Source organism: Astatotilapia calliptera, chromosome 7, assembly GCF_964374335.1.
Source record: "Astatotilapia calliptera chromosome 7, fAstCal68.1, whole genome shotgun sequence".
NCBI classification, from domain to species: domain Eukaryota; kingdom Metazoa; phylum Chordata; class Actinopteri; order Cichliformes; family Cichlidae; genus Astatotilapia; species Astatotilapia calliptera.
The window spans coordinates 40,111,220-40,131,881 of NC_137428.1; the positions used below are offsets into that span (position 1 = coordinate 40,111,220).

The 20,662-nt window shown below is 40.2% G+C and overlaps 2 protein-coding genes across 3 annotated transcripts; one reads left to right on the top strand and one right to left on the bottom strand.

Annotated features, from left to right (window-relative positions):
• Positions 1-1,603: 1,603 nt before the first annotated feature.
• capslb (calcyphosine-like b) lies at positions 1,604-8,888 on the top strand. 2 transcript variants are annotated; one of them, XM_080303657.1, is made up of 6 exons: positions 1,604-1,818; positions 4,156-4,293; positions 5,853-6,030; positions 6,325-6,534; positions 6,688-6,804; positions 8,630-8,888. In XM_080303657.1, the coding sequence occupies exons 1-5, from the start codon at positions 1,619-1,621 to the stop codon at positions 6,787-6,789; spliced, it is 828 nt and encodes a 275-aa protein (XP_080159783.1). In that variant the 5' UTR covers positions 1,604-1,618; the 3' UTR covers positions 6,790-6,804; positions 8,630-8,888. The 2 variants fall into 2 exon arrangements, with proteins under 2 accessions (XP_080159783.1, XP_026032790.2); XM_026177005.2 differs by lacking the exon at positions 6,688-6,804.
• Positions 8,889-8,963: 75 nt separating this feature from the next.
• On the bottom strand, positions 8,964-19,985 carry il7r (interleukin 7 receptor). Its single transcript, XM_026174638.2, has 8 exons — positions 18,526-19,985; positions 16,247-16,388; positions 16,004-16,161; positions 15,649-15,800; positions 14,919-15,075; positions 14,714-14,834; positions 14,563-14,635; positions 8,964-13,848 (listed from the first exon to the last, which is right to left on the bottom strand). The coding sequence occupies exons 1-8, from the start codon at positions 18,611-18,613 to the stop codon at positions 13,447-13,449; spliced, it is 1,293 nt and encodes a 430-aa protein (XP_026030423.2). The 5' UTR covers positions 18,614-19,985; the 3' UTR covers positions 8,964-13,446.
• Between the last annotated feature and the right edge of the window lie 677 nt (positions 19,986-20,662).

Consider the following 20,662-nt stretch of genomic DNA (forward strand, 5'->3'; position numbering starts at 1 on the left):
GATCCCTTGCAAATATCATTTATATAAATAATAAATATTTTTGGACCCAGTACAGAGCTTTGTGGAACACCACAAGCAATGTCCAAGCATGATGAGGACTGGACACCTAGCTTCACAAATTGTTTCCTGTCACTTAAATAATTCCACTTAAATAACTGTTCCAAATGTTACAGGCCCCGCTATGGTGGGTACGCAGCCAGATTACAATCCTATAAAACAGGAGAGAAAGTGAACACAGGAGACTGCCATTCGCCCAGTCAGTCTTGCCAGAATTTATTCATACAACACAAGCATATCTGCTCCACTCTTTTTGTAACTCAAAACACTTCAATATTAATCAACACTACTGGGATAAAACAACAAAAGGTTGAAATGAATGAAACAAATGACAAATACACCTCTTTTCCCATGAAACAGATAAGGAAAATAATTCAATGGACATTTAGATGAGAAAATATATATTTGACACGTTTAAGGAAAATACTAATAAAATAAAATAAACAAAATAAATGTTCCCTTTAGAAATTTTTTTTTGCTCTTTTTTGCTCTATAAAATAGTTGTTTTCTTTTAGAACCACTCATCTTAGCAGTAGGATATATATGAAAAGAGAAACAATTTAAGTTTGAGTGAAAATATACATTTTTTGCACTCTCTGGTCAACTGACTCAGTGGCTCAAATGGCTCAAAAAACCTGATTCACTTTGGTGAGTGACTCATTAAAACTCTATTCAGTAAAAAAAAATCAAATTTACAATCACTAAACAGTGTCCAGCTGTGTATTTGTTTATGTTTTTAACCACAATACTTACCTGTAACACAGGAGAGAATGTGAACACAGGAGACACGCTGCCGTTTGCCTGGTCAGTCTTGCCAGAATGCAAGCTTACGGCAGCTATGCACCCGACTCAGTTCACAAAGCACGCTGCTGCCCCCTACTGTCCAAAGTGTTATACACTCTCCTGGCAACAGAGAACTTACATGACGTTGCAGATTTAAATTACACCAATAAACCAGCAACATAAAACATGTATAATAATCTCCATAAATCACGCCACTTAACTCAAAATTGTGACCACATATTTGTGTGGCTCACACAAACATATAACTAACCACAGATCTTCTGCGGATGTAGGCTTCCTCCCATCCTTCTGTGTCTGCATGTAATCCCAGACACACTTGATGATGTTGAGATCAGGACTCTGTGGGGGGCAGCATTTCTTGTTCTTTGTGATGAAGATAGTTCTTAATGCATTTGGTTGTATGTTTGGGGTCATTGCTCTGCTGCAGAATTAATTTGGGGCCAATAGACAATCATTTATATTTCTGAAAGCATTCTTTGTTTACAGCATTTTTTTCACACCTGCCTAAAAACTTTGCACAGTACTGTATATTTTAAAATATATATTCTAATATATATTTCTACATCTTTTTTATTAATATGTTTGTGGAAGAAGGAAAAGACCTAATTAAAAAAAATGCTATCACGGGCTCTTCAGTTTACCGGATATTAACGCCATAAATTTAGTCTCTGTTGAACTAAACATATACCTCCGGTTACTCACAGAGAAACACCGGAACTCCTCCCACTGAGCATGGGAGAGCCAATCACAACGCAGAATGGATCAGCAAGTCTCCATGGTAACGGAGTATCGTTTGGGGAGGGGCAGACCGGGAGAAAGCAAGAATCTAAAGGTTAAAGTGTTAAAACTCCTCAGTCGGACTCCTCTCTGTGCTTACACTGATCCTCCTCCTCTTGGGCTTCGTGTTTACCTCTTCAGCCTCACTAAGCTACAGACAGTGGACACACAGCAGGACAGGTAACACACCTTCAGATCCTCCATTACGCTTCCATTTTCTCGCTTTTGGAAATCAGAACCTTTGAGGATGAACAAGAATCAACAGGAAGTGTGGAGATTTAAAAATAAAAGCAGGGAGCAGACACAACAGTAAGAGCCTCAAACTAACAGCTGGAGCATCGGCTGTTGTTGATTTGTATGTCTGTGTATGAAGAGAAGCTACTGTTTTCACAGGCCCACACAGTTTACACATAGACGACACAATAAATACACACATTTATGTTACATTTATGTTATGTCACTCCACACACAGAGAGATAGATATATATAATATAATGAGGTCATCTAGTGGAGGCAAAGCAGTAAGGTGACGGAGGCTGAAGCTTCATTTAACATTCAAATGATTTAGTGTGACCAGCAGGAAAACGATCCTGCTGTCTGCGTTTGTTTAACGCATGTGGTCATTTTGCTGAAGGTAGCTGCAGTTGTCAGAAAGATGAAGGAAATCTGAAATATTTCACTGTACAAACTTTATTTGTAGAATAAAATAGAAATATTCCATGTGGTACTGTGATATAATGTACTTCAAATCTGAAATACTTGTACTTCAGTTTTTATTTTAACCATAATTTCGTAAATAAATATTTTGCTTCATTACAAACTGCTGCTGATATTGGGCCTGCTCTCTCCTTTTTAACTTCTTTCTTGGAATGAAATGAAAACTTTTCCTTCTTTAATTTTTAATGTTCAGCCTGCAGGTGCTTCCAGCCTCCAGCAGGTGGAGCTGTTTGTCTTTTAGAATCAGAATATTTTATTAATACCTAGGGAAATTATGTGGGTTACAGTTGCTCCAGTACAGTAGCATTGACAAAAACAAACTAGACTATTTATCAATACAATATGTTAAGATATGAGGAAAAGCGCAATTTATACAAGTCACCAAGTGAAACATTCAGGGTTGACAAATTATAAATAAATATCAAGAAACTGACAGCAACATTAGAGTAAGAAGATGTGCGGGCTGTGGATCAGGTTTTTTTTTTTAAGACTTCAAGCTGTTATAAATATCTGGATCAGTTTAGACACAAACTCAGTGAGCCTCTCTTTTTTAACATCTCTCATACAGGTGAGAAAATTTAGTCTTCAGATGACAGACAGCAAGACAATGTAATATGAAAAAACAAAAGAAATAATAAAACAGTACAAGTAACTTGAATCTAACATTAACATATAAGAACAAAAGGATCAAAGGCAACAAAAATGAATAAAACAAAACAAATGCTGAATAAAGCAGATAAATTAGAACAGAAAAATGAAATAGATTTAAATGTATTTACATGAAATCTAATCAGTTAATAAATGAAAGTAGGGCTGAATGAAACTTCATTTAAAAGCCAAAACAATAAAATAATACAGAGGGCTTCCACAGTTTGTTTTAATTTCTTTGATGTTTTGGTAAAATAGCAAAATAAATAAGTTCACAGAGTCGGTGAACGTGTAAAAAGGAAGATTACAAAATTGTTTGCATTATTTAAATATTTAATATTTGTGCATTATTGATAATATTGATATTTATTTTTTAAATATCATAATTAATGTAACCATGTCACTCTTCTACAGTAAAGATAAATCACAGTAAATAAAACAAAAGAAATAATGCTTATAATGCAGACTCAACAAAAATCCAGACTGAAGAGTTCTTAACCCGTTGTGCTGCTCGCAGGTTCTCAGTTCAGACTGATCCAACAGCTCAGAGAGAAACACAGGAAAAAAGTAAAATACAGAAAAACTTAAACGTAATAAACTAAAAACTCTAAACGACCAACTTAAACCAAAACACAGGATGGATAATAATCAATAAGAATTAATAAGAAAGAGTCCCACAATATCGATCCCAATGTTCAATGTTCCGTGACATGATCTTCAAAGAAATAAGAAAGAAATGAAGAAACAGTTATCAAAACAGACTATCTGACCACAGCCCTCATGTCCAAACACACCTGAGCCTGTAGACAGCGCTAATAGGGGGTCAGGTGTGGTTGTGGCCTCAACCTAAAGTCTGGTCCTGCACACAACAGTGAAGATAATCACAGGGATAGAAAAACATCCATGGATGTGGTTTTCTGGAGCGTCCTGGTTGGCTGATCATGGTGGTTCAACGGATGACGCTTTGTCTAAATATGATTTAAGAGGTATCTGTCACACCTCCAGGAAGTGACATTTAAAAAAAAATTTTTAACATAACATTTCATATTTTATCTGGCTGAGGTCAGACAGACACACACAGCACACTGTAGGCTGAGTTAAGGTATAGATCAGCTGTCAGAGTGAAACCTGATTGGTCTGTGTTATGTCAAGGATGGCGGGCACATCGAGACACGACAGAGAGATGGCGATGAATGCCAAGCGCCAGCTGTCCGAGTGTTCAGACCCCATAGAGAGACTCCGGCTGCAGTGTCTGACTCGAGGCTCGTCTGGGATCAAAGGTTTGGGCAGGTGAGCTTCACACACCTGTTCACACATTCAACACTCCAATCCAGAAGAAAAAAAGAAGGAAATTCTGTGTTTATAAAGATGTCAAATCAAATCACTTTTATTGTCACATCACATGTGCAGGTACACTGGTACAGTACATGTGAGCGAAATTCTTGTGTGCGAGCTTCACAAGCAACAGAGGTGTGCAAAGTACAATAACATAAGAACAAGCAAATATAAGAATGGCTAAATCTGAGAATTATATGAATAAATATATGTACAATATAAGAGTGTATACATATTACTGAATGTGTATACTAAATATGTATGTCTACGTGTGTGTATATATGTGTGTGTGTGTGTGCACATATTTTACAAATTAAATAGAGTAAAAATAAAATAAATATATAAAATATACAGAGGTTGGTAGTACCAACATAAAAAATCTGAGTTAAGAAACAGAATCAAAATTATTAAAAGTTCGCAAACACGTAAAGATGCCCGAGCTTCATCATCACACTGAAAAATAGACTCCAGTCACTCGTTCCTTTTTCCATTTTATCAAACTGAACAACAAACGTCAGCTTCTACAAAGACGAGAACCTGCTGCGAAGCTGCTAATTCTTCTGTTGTGTTAGCCCCCCTAATATAAAACCCCTGGATCCTTAAAAAAAGATTTTTTTAATTCTCTTTAGAAGTAAAAAAAATCTGTGTTTTTAATTTCAGACTGCTTCAGAGTCCTTCGCAGGTCTCTTTTCTCCATGATCAGAAACTATAGGGACCTCTATAGTCAACCAAAGCTTGTCACTTCCATCTGCAGTCGTCTGTTCTGGGCCCTTCTCTCAGATCGGTTCATGACTCAGGCAGACATTCTCAGTTATTCTTTAATGCAGTGGAGTAAATGTCGTGGAGTGTAGGTCCTCTCCTGGCTGTGATTTGTCCCTTTAATGCAGCGGCGGTGGGTTTCGGGGTCAGATGAGAGTAATGAAGCACTCACATCGATGTTTACGCTGAGGTTTTCCTGTCAGATCATCGCTGAGTCGGCACGGCTGCAGGATGTTGTTGTGTTTGTCTTCGTCGTGTTGTTGCTCTTCTTGTGGTTTTCACTCCGCTGATGTTCAGCTGTACACTGTGCAGTAACCTCAGGTCCTGTAATACGCACATTTACTCCCAGCACTGCAGTACTGGAGTACTTTCAGTTTGAGCTGCTGCATACTCTGCTGCTCTACAGCTGGATGATGATTTAAAAACATGAGTTCATAAGATCAGTTGGTGAGCTGCAGTCACAGTAATGACATTATTCATACTTCACACATCAGATCTGAATCCTTCATCCAGCGCTGACTAAAGGAAACAATGTTTCTTTTTTCTAAAGCTACATGAAAGCGGTAAAGACAGAAGTGAAACTGTCTGTTCTGAAGCAGCTCAAATATCAGGGGACTCAGGACTAAAAATACAGTTTACTACTTATTTACTTTAACTGACATATAGACAGTTATAGTTTTTTTAAAATAAAGTTTTACTTTTCAATGGTATAAAACTGAAATGCTGCTGTCTGATTCGCTGATTTTGTTTGTCAGGACCTTCAGAGTGATGGACGACAACAACAACCGCTCGCTGGACTTCAAGGAGTTCATGAAGGGGTTAAACGACTACGGGGTCTTGATGGAGAAGGACGAGGCCACAGCTCTGTTTCAGGAATTTGACCGTGACGGCAGCGGGACCATCGACTTCGACGAGTTCCTCGTCACTCTCAGGGTAAATCAGACCAACGATGAGAGCATGAGATGAGATCGCCTCCTATCAGTCAGCCAGAACTAAAAAATACCCCCAAAGCCCTCCTTCCATACGTTTTTAACAACTGTGGTTTCAGTGCTCGTGTTTCAAGGTGAACAGCTGCTCTGAATAAAAAATAGTTGTGAAGGCCCCTAAATGGCATGGATGTTTTAATCTGCAGTCAGCGATCGTCTGTTTCAAACTACTGAATGATGTGTCATAAGCTGGACTGAACTGAATCTTCACTCCTTTAACTTCCCCTTCTGTTAACTGCAGCCGCCAATGTCCAAGGCCCGGAAGGAGGTGGTCATGCAGGCGTTTCGGAAGCTGGATAAAACGGGTGACGGGGTGATCACCATCGAAGACCTGCGGGGTGTTTACAACGCCAAGTACCACCCCAAGTACCAGAACGGAGAGTGGACGGAGGACCAGGTCTTCAGGACATTCCTGGATAGCTTTGACTCTCCGTATGACAAAGATGGAAAGGTAACGAGCTTCTGACAGGAATGCCAGACAGGCGGTGTCTGTGTGGGTGGAGGTCAGTGACTGTGGCCCACAGACCAGTAGCTCCTGCACTGAAACAGACTTTAGGTGTGCACTTTCCTCAGCGTTGATGAAACTGTATGCTCCTCTCTGAAGGTGACCCAGGAGGAGTTTATGAATTATTACGCTGGTGTGAGCGCCTCCATCGATACAGACGTCTACTTTATTGTGATGATGAGAAATGCCTGGAAACTCTGAATTAGCGGCGTTCTGGTAATCGAGCTCCGTGGTTTTTGGGTGGTGGTAGGAGGGCGGCGAGTATTTCCATTTTGAGGTGTTTTCCATTGTAGAAAAGCTGTGATTAAATTTCCTCCCTGGGGAATCTGGTAATGTTCTGCAGGGTATGTTGTATGGTTTTACTTGTAAATGTGTTCCAATGAGATGGACTCAAAGAACCAGACAACATACAAACTCAGCAGTGAAATCGTTCATTTAGCGTGTTAGTCCACGCACTGCAGGCTGCTTCACTCTGGCTTCTTACTGTGGTTCAACCTAACCAATCAGCTTTTTCTCTTTCACTTTCTGGATGTAAACAAACTGCTGTGTAAACAAACACAGCCGCGCTGTTTCCATGCAGATATGAAACTCGCGCAGAGGTGATCAGTTCTCATCATTTCCTGCTCCACATTTTTATTCTTGCACTCTCCCAGAGCAGCTGTGCATGATTCACACTTCAAAATCATCCTTCTTTATCTTATACTGCGCCTTAATGCAGCCTGCAGTTCAACCTCTGTTTGAAACAAGCTGCTTTATCTCCTCCTACTTTTAAATCAGCTTTCTTCTGATTGGATGATTTGTGAAGTCTGCCTTGGTTCAGCACCCAGTGCTCATGAGCTGTAATATTTACAAAGATCTTTTGGCTCATAGGGAGTATTTTTACATATCATTACCTTTATATTTTAAACTTTAGCATGAGCATCTGACACCATAATATCATGCACAGGTTGGAAAATGTGGAAAATAAGGTGATGAAAAATTAAACATCTCTTAAAAGTTAAGTAAGTATACCCCAAGTAACATGACTGTAACACACCCAAAGAAAGATTCTAGGTCTGACCAACCGTCTCAGTCGTGGGCAAAAAGATGACAGTCAATAAAATTCTAAAAGACAATTTATTGACAAAAAATCAAGAGATAAAGGATAAAACAGTCCAGTGTCCCATTTATGAATCAAATAAAAACACACAGTCCCAAGGCCAGAGCCGGCTATGCCACAATGCCAGTTGCACTCCACGTGTTGCCTTTAACAGGGTTAGAAGTTGTCCTCTGAGACCCACCACCCTGCAAGCATATAGCCAGTGGTCACTCCAGCCTCTGCAATTCTGCTGCCTTTAGGCTGTGGCATATAATAGGCCCTGGCCTATTATATGAGAGACAGAGAGACAAAACGACACTTTCACTATAGAATTCATAGCGCAAAGCCCATCCATCCCAAACATATCTGATTTCATCACATTACTCTCTTTATTTCATAAATAACTTCATATCTATCCATAAACCTGTCTTTAAAGATTTACAGTTAGATTCAGATCACCTCTGTCTAAAGAGCCATCTGACTGCAATTTAAGGTGTTTACAGTTTTTAGGGAATTTCATAACTATTTGAAATGTTACCCCCATACTTTGCTTCATTTAATTTTTTTGTACACAGAACACCTCGAGATTATTGCCTTATTTTGATTTGAGTTTTTTGTTTTTTCAATAATTTTTTGTGCAAATCAAAATGGGCCTATATTGTTACTTTGTTTTTCCAATTTTAAACAAGAAAAAAAAATTGATTATCCTGTATGGATGATTGGATGAAAGAGTGGATGGATGGATGTCAATCAGGTGAGGCACCTCATTTTTTAAAATTTTCCTTTTAAACTTTAAAGCCACACAAGAAGAAACGGGCCGCTGTTTCATTCTGATCTAACCGATGAAGTTGGCCCCTTCCTCTTCATCTCTGCTGTTTGTCTTCATAGTAACACTTTGAAGTACTGTCGTGTTTGATCTCTGTATTTAAGCTGTCATTAAAGCAGGTTTCTTGTACTTGACAGGTGACCCATGATGAGTTTATGAACTATTACAGTGGCGTCAGCGCCTCCATCGACAGCGACGTCTACTTTATACTAATGATGAAAAACGCTTGGAAGCTCTGAATCACATTAAAACTCCAGAATCTAAGCACCTCATGGATTTCCGACAAACAGAATTTGTTTTAAATGATCATAATGATGTGTCTGATCAATTCTGCAGCCTGAATTCTGTCATATTTTCAGTTAGAAGTCATATTCTAAATAAATGCAGTTACACAGATTGGTCCGACTTTTATCATTTTTGTATCGTGTGCACATTTTTCATTACTAATTACATCACAGTGAAACAGCAGGATTTCATTTTCCACTTTATTACTATATACACTGATATGCATTGTGATTAAATAAAAACAATTCCACGTTACATCAACACGAGTACATTTAGACATTTCCATAAAGTATGTACGTTGTATTTAGTACAGATTACAGACTTCTTGTTTCTGAGTATAAAGCGTACATTCCTGTTTTTGTTTCAGCCATTGTGAGGTCGGTTGTGTCAGATATTGAAGCAGCAGCATTGGGTTTAGCATCTCCATGACTACAAACAGAAACAGTTGCTACAGCAACGCATCCACAACCCGCCTACAGACAGCTGAGCTTGCGTGGACATGACGTACACGACTGCTCAGAAGTTGGAGATCACTTTGAAACCTCATGTTTTCAGGAAGAAAAGCTGATTGAGAGAGTCATAAATGGATGTTAAAGTAGAAATACTAATTAATTGTGTAATTTCTATCTAACTAATCATTCTTTTTATGGAATATCTATGTATGTGTAAAGAGGCCCATTTTAAGCAATCATCTGTGTTCTAATGGCACATGATGTTCTCTAAAGGAGTTTTATAATATTAAGAGGCTTATTGATTATTAGAAAAACCTTTTCCCACCACGATGGCACACCTAAAAACTGCTTTACTGATTATAGATGTACTAAATCTGGCTAGTTGCATCTCTGGAGCATTTCTGTGTAGATGTGAAGCTTTAAAATGGCCAAAAGAAGAATGTGTTCAGGCTGTGTGCGTGTTCTAAGAAATGAAGGTGATGCCTTGCAGCCACAAGACGAAAACAAACCAAATAACACTGGTGTGTATTACTCTCAAGAGAGCACTGCTAAGACCGGTTGGTGGCAGGCCCCCAGCAACCACAGGTTGCTAGGAGAAAAAGGTGTATTCCCCAGCCGGCTGGCAAGTGGTTGCTGTTGGTTGCTGGCAGTTGCTGTGAAACTAAAGCCACAGTCATACAGGCCTAGAGACCAGTGAGTTACTCACTGTCAACCAGCGGCTGCTCGGGAAAAATGTGTATTTCCTGCCCGGTTGGTGAGCAGCTGCTGAAGGTTGCTGATTGTGACTGTGGCTTTGGTCACTTGCAGATTATCGCGGCCGCCTCAGTTTCCATGGAGGGTGCCAACTTCTCTGCAAACATTTACTAACTACTTGCCGAGTAGAAGTAAAAGTGTAAAAAAGTCAGACACAAACTGGAAACAGCGCAAGTTTCCCTTCAAAATAAAAGTTTTGCCTTTTGAATCGTGTTGATTGAGGCACAACTTTTACTCTGAATTCAAACATTCTCCGTTTGCAGTTTGTGTCAGACTTCATTTTCATTTCCACTCAGAAAGCAGTTGGAGAGTGTTTGCAGACAAGTCTGTGTCTTCCATGCAAACTGCAGGCGACCATAGCAGCCTGCTAGTGACCAAAGCAACCATGCAATTGATTTCACCCAGCAACAGCTAGCAACCACTTGCCAAACAAGTGAATATGCACATTTTTCCCTAGTGGCCTGAGGATGTGAGGAGATTGCCAGTGTGTAACTACTTAAGTAGTACAGCACCTTTACCCACATGATTGGACGGTTTTTCCAACAATGAGTCAGCCTTTTAATGTGATAAACCTGCACTGCTTGCCTCTGATGTAGATATTCCAATAAAAAAAATCTGTTTAAGGATTCAGTTAGTTAATATTTATGTTCACTTAACTGTAAATTAAAGCAAATTAGCTTTTCCTTCAAAAACATGGTAATTTCTAAGTAACCCCAAAGCTTTGAGTGCTGTACTATGATTCAGATGAGCTTTAGGAGGCTTTACATGTGATCCTGTTTGATATGCATGGTGAACGCTGCAGCATGAGTTTCAGTTCCCAAAGAGTTTAAGTGCAGATGAGTTTAGATACAAGCAGCTTTAAATGACCTCACTGGTGTTGTTCGATTTTTTTGGTTGAGGAATGAGAAAAAAATAAAATACAGATGGTGAAAAATTGAAAAATCTGATAAACAGGTCTTATACCAGACTAGTTTTTGTGAGATGGAGCACTGAGAATTTATGAGTAAATCCATAAGCCGAAGTTTAATTAAATTCATTTCTACAAGACCTGGAGAATAAAAAGCAGGTCCCAAGAGTTCTTCAGGTTGTGGTCATGTGACTCAAGGACTCAAGGTTTAGGTTGTAGAGATCTTACAGGCCCTTTTAACCAATAACAATGTTCCACAGATTGTTTAGGTGGTTCTTCTGTATAGGTCTCTTTGTGGTTCCTTGTTTAATTGTAGTGGCTCCTTTTGGACACTGAGAACGTACTCAGGTTCATTTACAGGGATCGTGGTTACACAGGAGGTATCAGGGATGTTTTATGTGGTTTTAATGGCCTCCAGTATGAGCTTCTAGTAATATTTTTGTTATTTCTTGTGGCCCTTTAGATGGATAAAGTAGGAGCTTTGATCTAGCAACCAGTTAGGTGCTTTGAAGGCTCATTCAGTTGGGTGTTTTGGTCATTTAGGTAGTACACTGGGTCAATATAGATGTACTTTGGGGGTTTAAAGGGTTTCTTTAGATGAGCCACACTCTTAAATATCAAAGAAACTTTCATTTCTCTCTCATCTGTCAACTGAAGCAGTTCACCACCTCCCAGGCAGCCAACACGATCCATAATGCTGAGTTAAAAGATAAAGTGATCACTTAGACGCTGGGATGCCTGGAAGGTAGTTTTATCTGAAAACCACTATTCTATGCTATGTAGTAAAACAGGCAAAAACACAGGTATATATGATTCCTCCAACGACAAATGACTACATGTGGAGGTGTGTCAGTAAAAACATGAAAACACACTTGGCCTCAAAGCAACAAAATAAATCCTGTATTTCAGAGCTGCAGGTCAACAGCCTGCTCTACTCAAAGCTACATTTTGGGTTCAAGTGAAAGATTAAAGCTAAAAAAAAAATCTGTTAGTACAAGCACAAGAATAACAGCCAATTTATCACTTTAAAAATAACAGCAGTGACTAAACATATTAAAATAAACCCGATTATAAAGGAGCAGAACTAAGTTCATATTGTTAGAATAACGTGTAACACATCGTTACTTTAGTTGTCTCAAATGTTTTTGGTTTATGAGTCACAAAAATTAACCACAGGCTGTGTTTTGCTGTCTTTGAATATGAGCTGTGAGCAGCTCCACTGCATAAAAACGTTTTTTCCTTTTTCTGTTTTTTTTTTCTTAGCAAGCCTGTTGATGGCTGACTGTCCAAGAAAATGACACAGGAAGCGAGAGAAACACCAAAGTGAGGACAAATTTACACGTTGGTGATTTTTTTTTTTTTTTTTAAACGAGTCAATGATGGAGACTCCCCTCACCCCCAACCAGTCACAGCAGATGGCGGCACATGAGCCTGATTCTGCTGAGGCTTTCTGTTATACAGTGGTTCTTAACCTGGGTTCGCTCGAACCCTAGGGGTTCGGTGAGTCGGTCTCAGGGGTTCGGCAGAGCCTTCGCCATGACATGCATGGCTCATTTTGTGCACCAGTAAAAAAAAAAAATTACATTTTATTTTTCACTAAAGAGGGGTTCAGTGAATGCGCATATGAAGCTGGTGGGGTTCGGTACCTCCAACAAGGTTAAGAACCACTGTCTTATGAAAAGGGAATTTTTCTTCACCCTGTCACCAAATACCAAATGTTGTCATGCTGTCTATTCTCGCTTTACAGCCTGTAAAATGTGACACTCCCACTAATCCTATCACGGCTAGCACTTCAAAACCTTTTTCTTAAGTCCCAGCTGGGAGCCAGCTTCTATACAAAGATGAGACGATTTATTTTGGGTTAAAATGCTGGTGCAAAAGATGCAAAAATATGTTCATGAATCAGAAAAAGAACCCATTCCATGTTAGTGGCAATGGGGAATAAGAGTCTCCACTCATGTTAGCAGCTTGTTGAGGCTGCTACACTTAAAAAACTCTGCTAAACTCAGAGTGTAGCAGAGACAAAGTGATGGATGTGTAACATAATGAACTGAGGATGGTGTGAAATTACTAAATGTTATCACTGTTCATCCTGATGGGAACATCTGAACCAAACGTCATAGCAGAAACTGAGTAATTCTTGTGTATATTTGCTACAGAACTCCAAGATGGAGTTAAAATAAATGTCAAAAGATGACAAAACCTAAAAGAATTTATCCTCTTAGGTTTATGCGCAAATGGGAATCCAGATGAGATACTTCACCAGTAAAAGCTTGATTTCTGTAAAGTGAACCAAACTTCAGCACTCCATTCAGTGATTTTTCTTTTGGTAATGAATGCCAGATGTCTCGTTCTCTGGACAGAGGTCCAGCATCATTGAAATCCAGGTGAAATGTAAGTGGTAGATAGGCACATCCGGACAAAAAGGCAGCATGTTTGTCTTTCTGTTCTTTCACTTTGCTCTGAAGACCTCGTGAAGTTGGAAGCCCTTTGCTTTAGAGCATCCTGAAGTTTGATAAGTACAGTCTCTGATCCTGTTTGCTCACCACTGCATCACCTACTTGATCTTATAGAAACTGGACATGGTGACGTAAGCCTCCTCCTGTCGATTTGCTCCAAACACCTCAAAGTCATTGACTTCAAATTGTTGCTCAGGCTGCTCGGGTCTTTCCCCAAGCTGGAGGATGTCGATGGGGGAAGGACTGCAGCTCGACAGGCTGTCCTCGGCTTCAGACGAGCTCCTGCTCAACAAGGCAGAGAGCTCCAGCTCCTCGGTGCTGGCGCTGGCAGTACTCCTGCAATCTAAGCTCTGGGTGGAGCAGGGTTCGCTCGACTGAGTGCTGTAAGCAGCAGCAGATGCAGGACTGATCGCAGGCTCTGTTTCCTCACGTGCTGTCGTCTCCACGGGGTAGACTTTGAGATCACTGAGCACCTCAGGTCTGAAGGTCAGCAACAGAGGCTGCAAAACCAGAATGACATCATATTTGTCTACAGCCAATCAAAAGCTCCTTTGTCATGTTCTTTGTCTTAACAATTACAAGTAAATTCACTGGTTTTAACTACCCTACGGTGCAACAGTTAAAAGCAGCTTGATCTAGTACCTCTAAAAAAAACTAATCACAATGTTAAACAGCAAAAACCAACGGGCTGTGCAGAGGCACGCCAGAATTTCACACAGTTAGTTAAATGTCTGCTGCAGACAGCTAATTTTTGTGCTTCTTATTAGTCAAACTGAAAGTTCCAAAGATTCATGTCAAAATGAGTTTCATGAACCTGTAGTGCCTGTTTGATATCTTTTGTACCAGAGAGGTCAAGAGTGCAATGTCAGCATTAATCAGTACAACCGATGCACCGCTCACTGTGCTGTAAAATCCTGGTGTCACATCAAACAAAGCAATGCTTGAGGTTTTACAAACTGTGTTTATAAGCTGATGTGCTCAGCATAGCTCAGCAAGTTGGTCAATAAAAAAGTATCATCAATATGAATGTTTATGTTACTATGTTGATGCCACAGTTTTGACTACAATTGCTCTTTGGTAGGGGTACCACCACCTGAAATCTCATCTAAGTAAGATTTTGTGTTGTGATTTCTACAACTGGTCCTGTCGCTCACACGTGACCTGATGTTGCTTTGCAGTGTTTTTATTTTTTATCTGACAGTAGAATAACTCACATTGTTTGGCTTGCAGATCTGCACCAGAGTCTGTTTAGGATGCGGGATGCTTGGCCACATGTAGGTAAATATCCTGTGGAATAAAAAGGAAAGAAACTTAGTGAAGGGAACTCACTACTCAGATTGTTCTGACAGAAAGTAGACGTCATACTTGTTTTTCCAGAGGATGATGATGATGATGATACTAAAGGTCACCATCAGCAGAGAGACCAGACACACTCCGACTTGGTACGGTTCCACCTGTACTCCACTGGTCTGCTTCTGGAGGTTTTCTTCAGGAAGGAGAACAACACAGATCATTACTGATATCAGTGTTTAAAAAAGGTTGTGCAGCAGGACTAGACTATTGTTCTTACCAGGGGTAAGGAAAGTGAACGTTTCACTCCACTCACTCCACGTGCCCTGAAAAATCTTTGGGAGTGTTCGCGCCCGCACTTTGACATAATACTTTGAGCCTTTTTTAAGGTATCCCATGTTGATATTTATGAAGTCCTGGGATGAGGTGTTCTGAATCTGTGGTCAGAGAGAAAAGAAAACATTTCAGTCATTGCAAAACATTGTATGATATTGTTGATGTAAAACAGTCTTTTTATGTTGAAGCACGTCCTCATACAAGATAGGACAAGTATTAAATTCCAGATGACCTGTAATGTAGCGCTGGTCCCTTTTGACTCTACTGGAACTACAGTTTTCAAAAGAAACAACATATTTTACACAATAAGGTTTAAAACTGGTGATTGGAACCATTAAATTATCAGGAGAGTGCTTAAAATTTATCATTGTGTGAGAAACTGTGGAAATCAATTTGACCTCGATTGGAACCAGGTGCTTTCTACCAGAGAAAAGGTAAGACGATGCTCTCAGATTTGTCTGCATTACAGTTAATATCACAGGAACTTCAGAGACTACTACTGGGCAAACCAAACACTGAAAGATTTACTCATTAGATTGTTTAACATTAAAAACAACCCACAATACAACAGTCTCTCTAGGAGAAACTATGTCTGATGTTATAGCGAAAACCTGAAAGTCTTGAAGTAGAATGTGAGATTGCACTTCTGAGCTATACTTTTTAGATCACTGTACCATGATTTCCCCAGCTGTCTCGATCTGAAACTGGAATTCCTGGTTCTTCACTTTCAGGTAGTCCTTTTGGTACGGGATCTGAATCCAAATCTTAGCCTCGTTAGACTCTTCTTGGAAGGTGATGTTAAACACCTGAGGACTCATTGGTTTAACTGCAGGGACAGCACACAGAGAGAGGACAGTAATGATAGCAGCTTTGGGCACGCAGAATTCAAGACTTTTACATTTCTATACTGGAAAAAAGGAAATGAACATGAAGTCTGACAGGCAGTGCAGTGGTGACTCTTCACCAGGCAGCTACTGATGTTTAGAAGCATTTGTAAAGTCTGAAAATGTAACCAGATGACATGTTTACCTATGTTCTTCAGGTAGAGATTTTGTGAAATCCTGCCGCCACTCTTTAAGTGGACGGTCAGCCTGAGTTCCGACAAGGGCTTCAGGTCTGGGGAGCTGAATGTATCACTGTATGTCTCCATGCACTTCTCCATTACGTTGCTGTCATAATGAAGGTAGCTGAACAGAAGAGCAGTGACCTGCATCAGTATCTGAATTTCCTCTGACATGCAGCACAGTACTGAACGTTATATCAAAGGTTTACCACAGGGTCATCCTCTCAATGCTGTCGCCTCCATCACCTCCACCCTCTTCATCATCCTCGTCATCATTTCTGCCTTCAAGCAGCTTGCAGGTCAAATTGCATCTTTTCATCATGATGTGAGACGTGCAGCTGATTCTGGGCTCTGAGATGAAAAACACTTTCAGACATTTCTCCACTTTTTGAGTATTACACTCTTGTCTTTTAACTTTTTTTTTCTGTCAGTTAGCAGTATATATATCATATACTACCAAAGATGTCTAACCACGGCTGATTTGCAGCCCATGTGCCTTAAGCTGATTTAAGATTAAGCTTTACATACAACATGCCAACACAGACATGAAAACAATCAGGAAGGGAAACAGCAGTGAAATAAATGCAAACTACATCAAAAAACTTCCATGTCACTGATCAAATATTTGTCTTTATCATTAACACCAGTTTATGCTTTTATCTCTGAGTGTTTCAGATCTTTAAGAGTGAAAAAAGACTAAATAAATGTTTTTTGCTTGTTCAAAGCCCCACTGACTGTTCCTGTGGTTAAGTATGTTGATTAAGTAGATTGTGGGTGATTTAATTTATTAAAATGTAAAACTTTGAATTTCATGGTGATGCCAGTTTATTATCTTCTGGTCCAATATCTTGCATCATGAACACTATTTATTGCTGACTTGTTTAACCCAAACAGTGACATAGCATGAAAGCTGTGATAGACTATATCCAAATTGCTGAATTGATTTCTTTCTAATCAGAGGTTACTGAGAAACCATCACATAACTCAACAGCACACTGGAGTCCCTCCTGATACGCAGATAACTGCACCATCAGCATAATTTTGAAACCCTGCCTCTGCAGCTGCCTGTCACTACAGTATGAAGTGCTTTGAGAACATTTTTATTCCAATTTGTCACAGTATAAATAACTAATTCTCTTTGATTTTAGGGATGCAACACAAAAATAATTATTCTGTAGTAACTCGTTGAAGGAAAACTGACTGTGCATCATCTGCATAAAAATGAATACCGAATTTTCTTCAGTTTTTAATTATAAGACTAATTGGAAGCATTTAAGCAGAGGGGGGGGGGGGGTGCAGAGGTTAGCACTGTCTACCTGTAGCAGCCTCTCACACTATGACAGCTAGGTTAGGCTCCAGACCCCCCGCCCTCACTCTGGCAACCCCAGGACGATAAACTGGGTCGCGAGAAAGGAGAAAACGCTGAGGCTGTAGATGTCTCTGTTTACCAAACACAATATGCTGCATGACAAAATCTTACCAGTGACTTGACATGTTGACCTTACAACCATGTTCAACACCACAACACTTTGAAGCTGCCAGCATGATTAAATCGTGTTATACAAGTTGTTAAAATAACCACAACTTTTCTTCCTGACTTTGCAGTTATTTATAGTCACTGCTTTACTTCGCATTAACTGCCTGAACGCCGAACAGTGTCCTTGCTCACCTTAAATACGTGCATTTAACTTTATTCATACCATTGCTTATTATAAACTGCTTTTATGTGTTTTTACTGCTAAATGGATGGCTTACGTAGGGTGTTGCCAGTACACTAAAACTGCATGCACTAAGCAGAACCTCTAAACTGTCAGCTATGTGTGAAGATTTAACCACAGGAGGAATTTTAAGCACCTGATCCAGTCCACCGCGGTGCAGAAACTGAACCGAGTGAAGCTCTGATGGAACAAAAAGCAGAGCATCAGCGCAGCCCCACGAGCACAGAGACGAAGCTGTGTTTACTCCCAACTGTCACGCTGATAACATCACTGCTTCTGATTTTGTTTGTGCCTACGAGCCGATGTGCACGAGAAGGCTGATTATTAAATCAATCCCGGATATCGAAAGCTGATGATGGGACTTAACAGGTGTCTCATTTTTCTTCCGAATTTGTGCCCCAAAGCTGAAGTGAGTGTCTCATAAAACTCCTGAAATGATGATTATTCATTTGTTTTTGTCTTAAGAGATACAAATTGTTCACGCTTCTTCGAAATTAACGGTAACCACACTTGAGCGCAAAGTCATTTAAGGATTTTAAAGAGTCTCTTCATGAAGCTTTTTAATTTTGAGCCATTATGCTCAGGTAAGTGCTCCACAGGTGCAATAATTCATCTCAGATAATATGTGCTGCAAATATAGCCCCCATCAAAGATCCAAACTTTACATTTTCTAATATTTTTTCTGTATTTGTATTTCCGTGAAAGATACTAATGTAAAAAAATCACCCCCAACATTCCTGTGCTAACCGCATGTTTTAAAATCTTCTTACCCATGTCGGGGTCTCCATCTCCGCTCTGAGCCTCACACACAGCTGGCAGCAGCAGCAGCATCACGGCGATCCTCCAGCCGAACTGCATCTCATCACCGAGTCTCCGTCCAGCTGCACACACGCTCACCTGCCGCTCTGCTCTTTCATAACCCGCCGTCACACCAGCTGAGAGCTTTTCTCGTCAGCAGGCTGGGAGAGAGGAAGGAGGAGTGGCTAGTCTGCAGAGGAAGGAGGAGGAGGCGGGGGCGATGCTGGGTAGTTGAGGTCTTACAGGACGCTCTGTAAATCAGAAAACATCCTTGATTTGGAGACTGCGGGGTCTGTGTGGTTAGAAGGCTGACGGACAGTTAACTCTCAGATGACAGATTATTAGGAACGTTCAGGGCTCAGTCACATGGACACAACAACATTTTTTGACACCAAATGAAATTAAGCCCACATAGACACATTTAGAGCAAACATGTTTGAGTTCATTTATTTTTGAGCAAATGTAAAATAAAAAGCGGCAGCTCAAAGAACAATTAATATTCCTTTACTTTATTGTCTCGGACAGGAGAAAATCATCTTAGATCAATCATCAAACATCACAAAAAACAACAAACAAACCAGACAACATCAAACAACTAATAGCATAATAAAAAGCTTAAAAAAACATTATAAAAACAACACAAGGAAAAAAAATACAACAAACAATCAGTGCTCAGTCTGGTGTAAAAGTATGCTGATGTGTAGAGACTCGGTCCCTCCACAGAGCAGAAACAGTGACAAGCTGATGTTTTAACCTGGACCTCGATCAGAACCGTCGCCCCATCAGACCTCTGACATCTGTGGGAGCGTGCAAGTTCAGAGAGCAGAGCAATGAGCGGGTGCAGAGTAATGACTGGAAAACAAGCAGAGAACTCTAAAAGTGACTGGAGGTGAAGAAGCAGTGTTTGGACCAGCTGCAGTCCTGAAAGTAACCACAGACTGACACCCGAGCAGCGACCTGAGATGAAGGTGTGAAGAAAGTGCTCAAAGTCGCTGATGGAGGAAAACAGCTTCTTCTTCACAAGCTCATTAAGGTGAAAGTTATTAATACATTCTTAGCATATATTTAAACCATGTTTCCCTCTGGTTACATTCACACATGCCAACTTTAGTCATCTAAAGACCCCCTGAGCAGACCCCCCCTCCCAAATCACTCCCCACCTACAAGCCTGCCCTCAGAAAGTCCCCATAAAGTCATACAACCAGAACTGTGGCCAGGTTCATGAAATCCATCCCACCTGTTCATGTGTGATCTCACTGACTGACAGACATAAAACGTTCCTCCGCAGAGGGCTGAGACTTGCCCCAAAAACATGAAGAAATGAGCAACGCTGAAGTTAAGTCTTGAACATTCAGACTCACTCATGATTTAATGAGCGATGGAGCTGATCTGGGGTCAGACAGATGCTGCAGCAGCTCGGTGATGATTCCAGGTCTCTGTTTTTGTTGTGTTGGCAAGAGAATAACAGCAGAGATGGATGCATTTTTGCTGCTTTTAGAGTTCGTGTTCACCTTTAAACCAAAACATCAGCAACTCTATACAGGTGTGTGGCACACCTGTATAGAGTTGCTGATGTTTTGGTTTAAAGGTGAACACGAACTCTAAAAGCAGCAAAAATGCAGGGGGATGGACCCACGGTATGGCACAAGTGTGGCACAAGTGTTTGTGTTATGTTGTATATTGACTTCAAATCAAATGTTCAGAGTGTCAAACTTGAGTGTCCTGGGAGGCGGAAAAGAGTGAAAACAGGAATTCTTTCGATAGTGGTGAGGCGATGTGGAGCTTTGTGTCTAAGGTTTGTTTTGGGGGTTTGTTATTCGTCCAGACTTAGAGCTGACAAAAGCTGCACAGACTATAAACGTATCTGCTGTATAAATAAACTCAACGCGCCGGATGTAAAGAGCCAGAAGGTAAAAATAGCAGTTATCAGTCTGTGGGAAATGTTCTCTCTGCCGTGACCAGACTGTACACTTTTTATCTTTTCTAGCCATCTTTGTGCGCAGACCTGTTGTTTTCCAGGAGAGAGAGAGTGAAGTTTGTGCAGCTCTGAGCGAACCTTTGCCAAACAGCAACCATGGAGCTGAAAGTCTAACCAGTAACCTACAAACC

What these genes read in the sequence shown, in the direction of transcription:
- il7r (XM_026174638.2), bottom strand. Translation starts at nt 18,613, where the DNA reads ATGCAGTTCGGCTGGAGGATCGCCGTGATGCTGCTGCTGCTGCCAGCT. An exon ending in ATTGAGAGGATGACCCTGTG is followed by an intron (nt 16,162 to 16,246) that starts GTAAACCTTTGA and finishes TCTTCTGTTCAG; the next exon opens with CTACCTTCATTATGACAGCA. An exon ending in AGACAGCTGGGGAAATCATG is followed by an intron (nt 15,076 to 15,648) that starts GTACAGTGATCT and finishes CTCTGACCACAG; the next exon opens with ATTCAGAACACCTCATCCCA.
- capslb (XM_080303657.1), top strand. Translation starts at nt 1,619, where the DNA reads ATGGATCAGCAAGTCTCCATGGTAACGGAGTATCGTTTGGGGAGGGGC. An exon ending in GTGGACACACAGCAGGACAG is followed by an intron (nt 1,819 to 4,155) that starts GTAACACACCTT and finishes TGTTATGTCAAG; the next exon opens with GATGGCGGGCACATCGAGAC. An exon ending in GGGATCAAAGGTTTGGGCAG is followed by an intron (nt 4,294 to 5,852) that starts GTGAGCTTCACA and finishes TTTGTTTGTCAG; the next exon opens with GACCTTCAGAGTGATGGACG.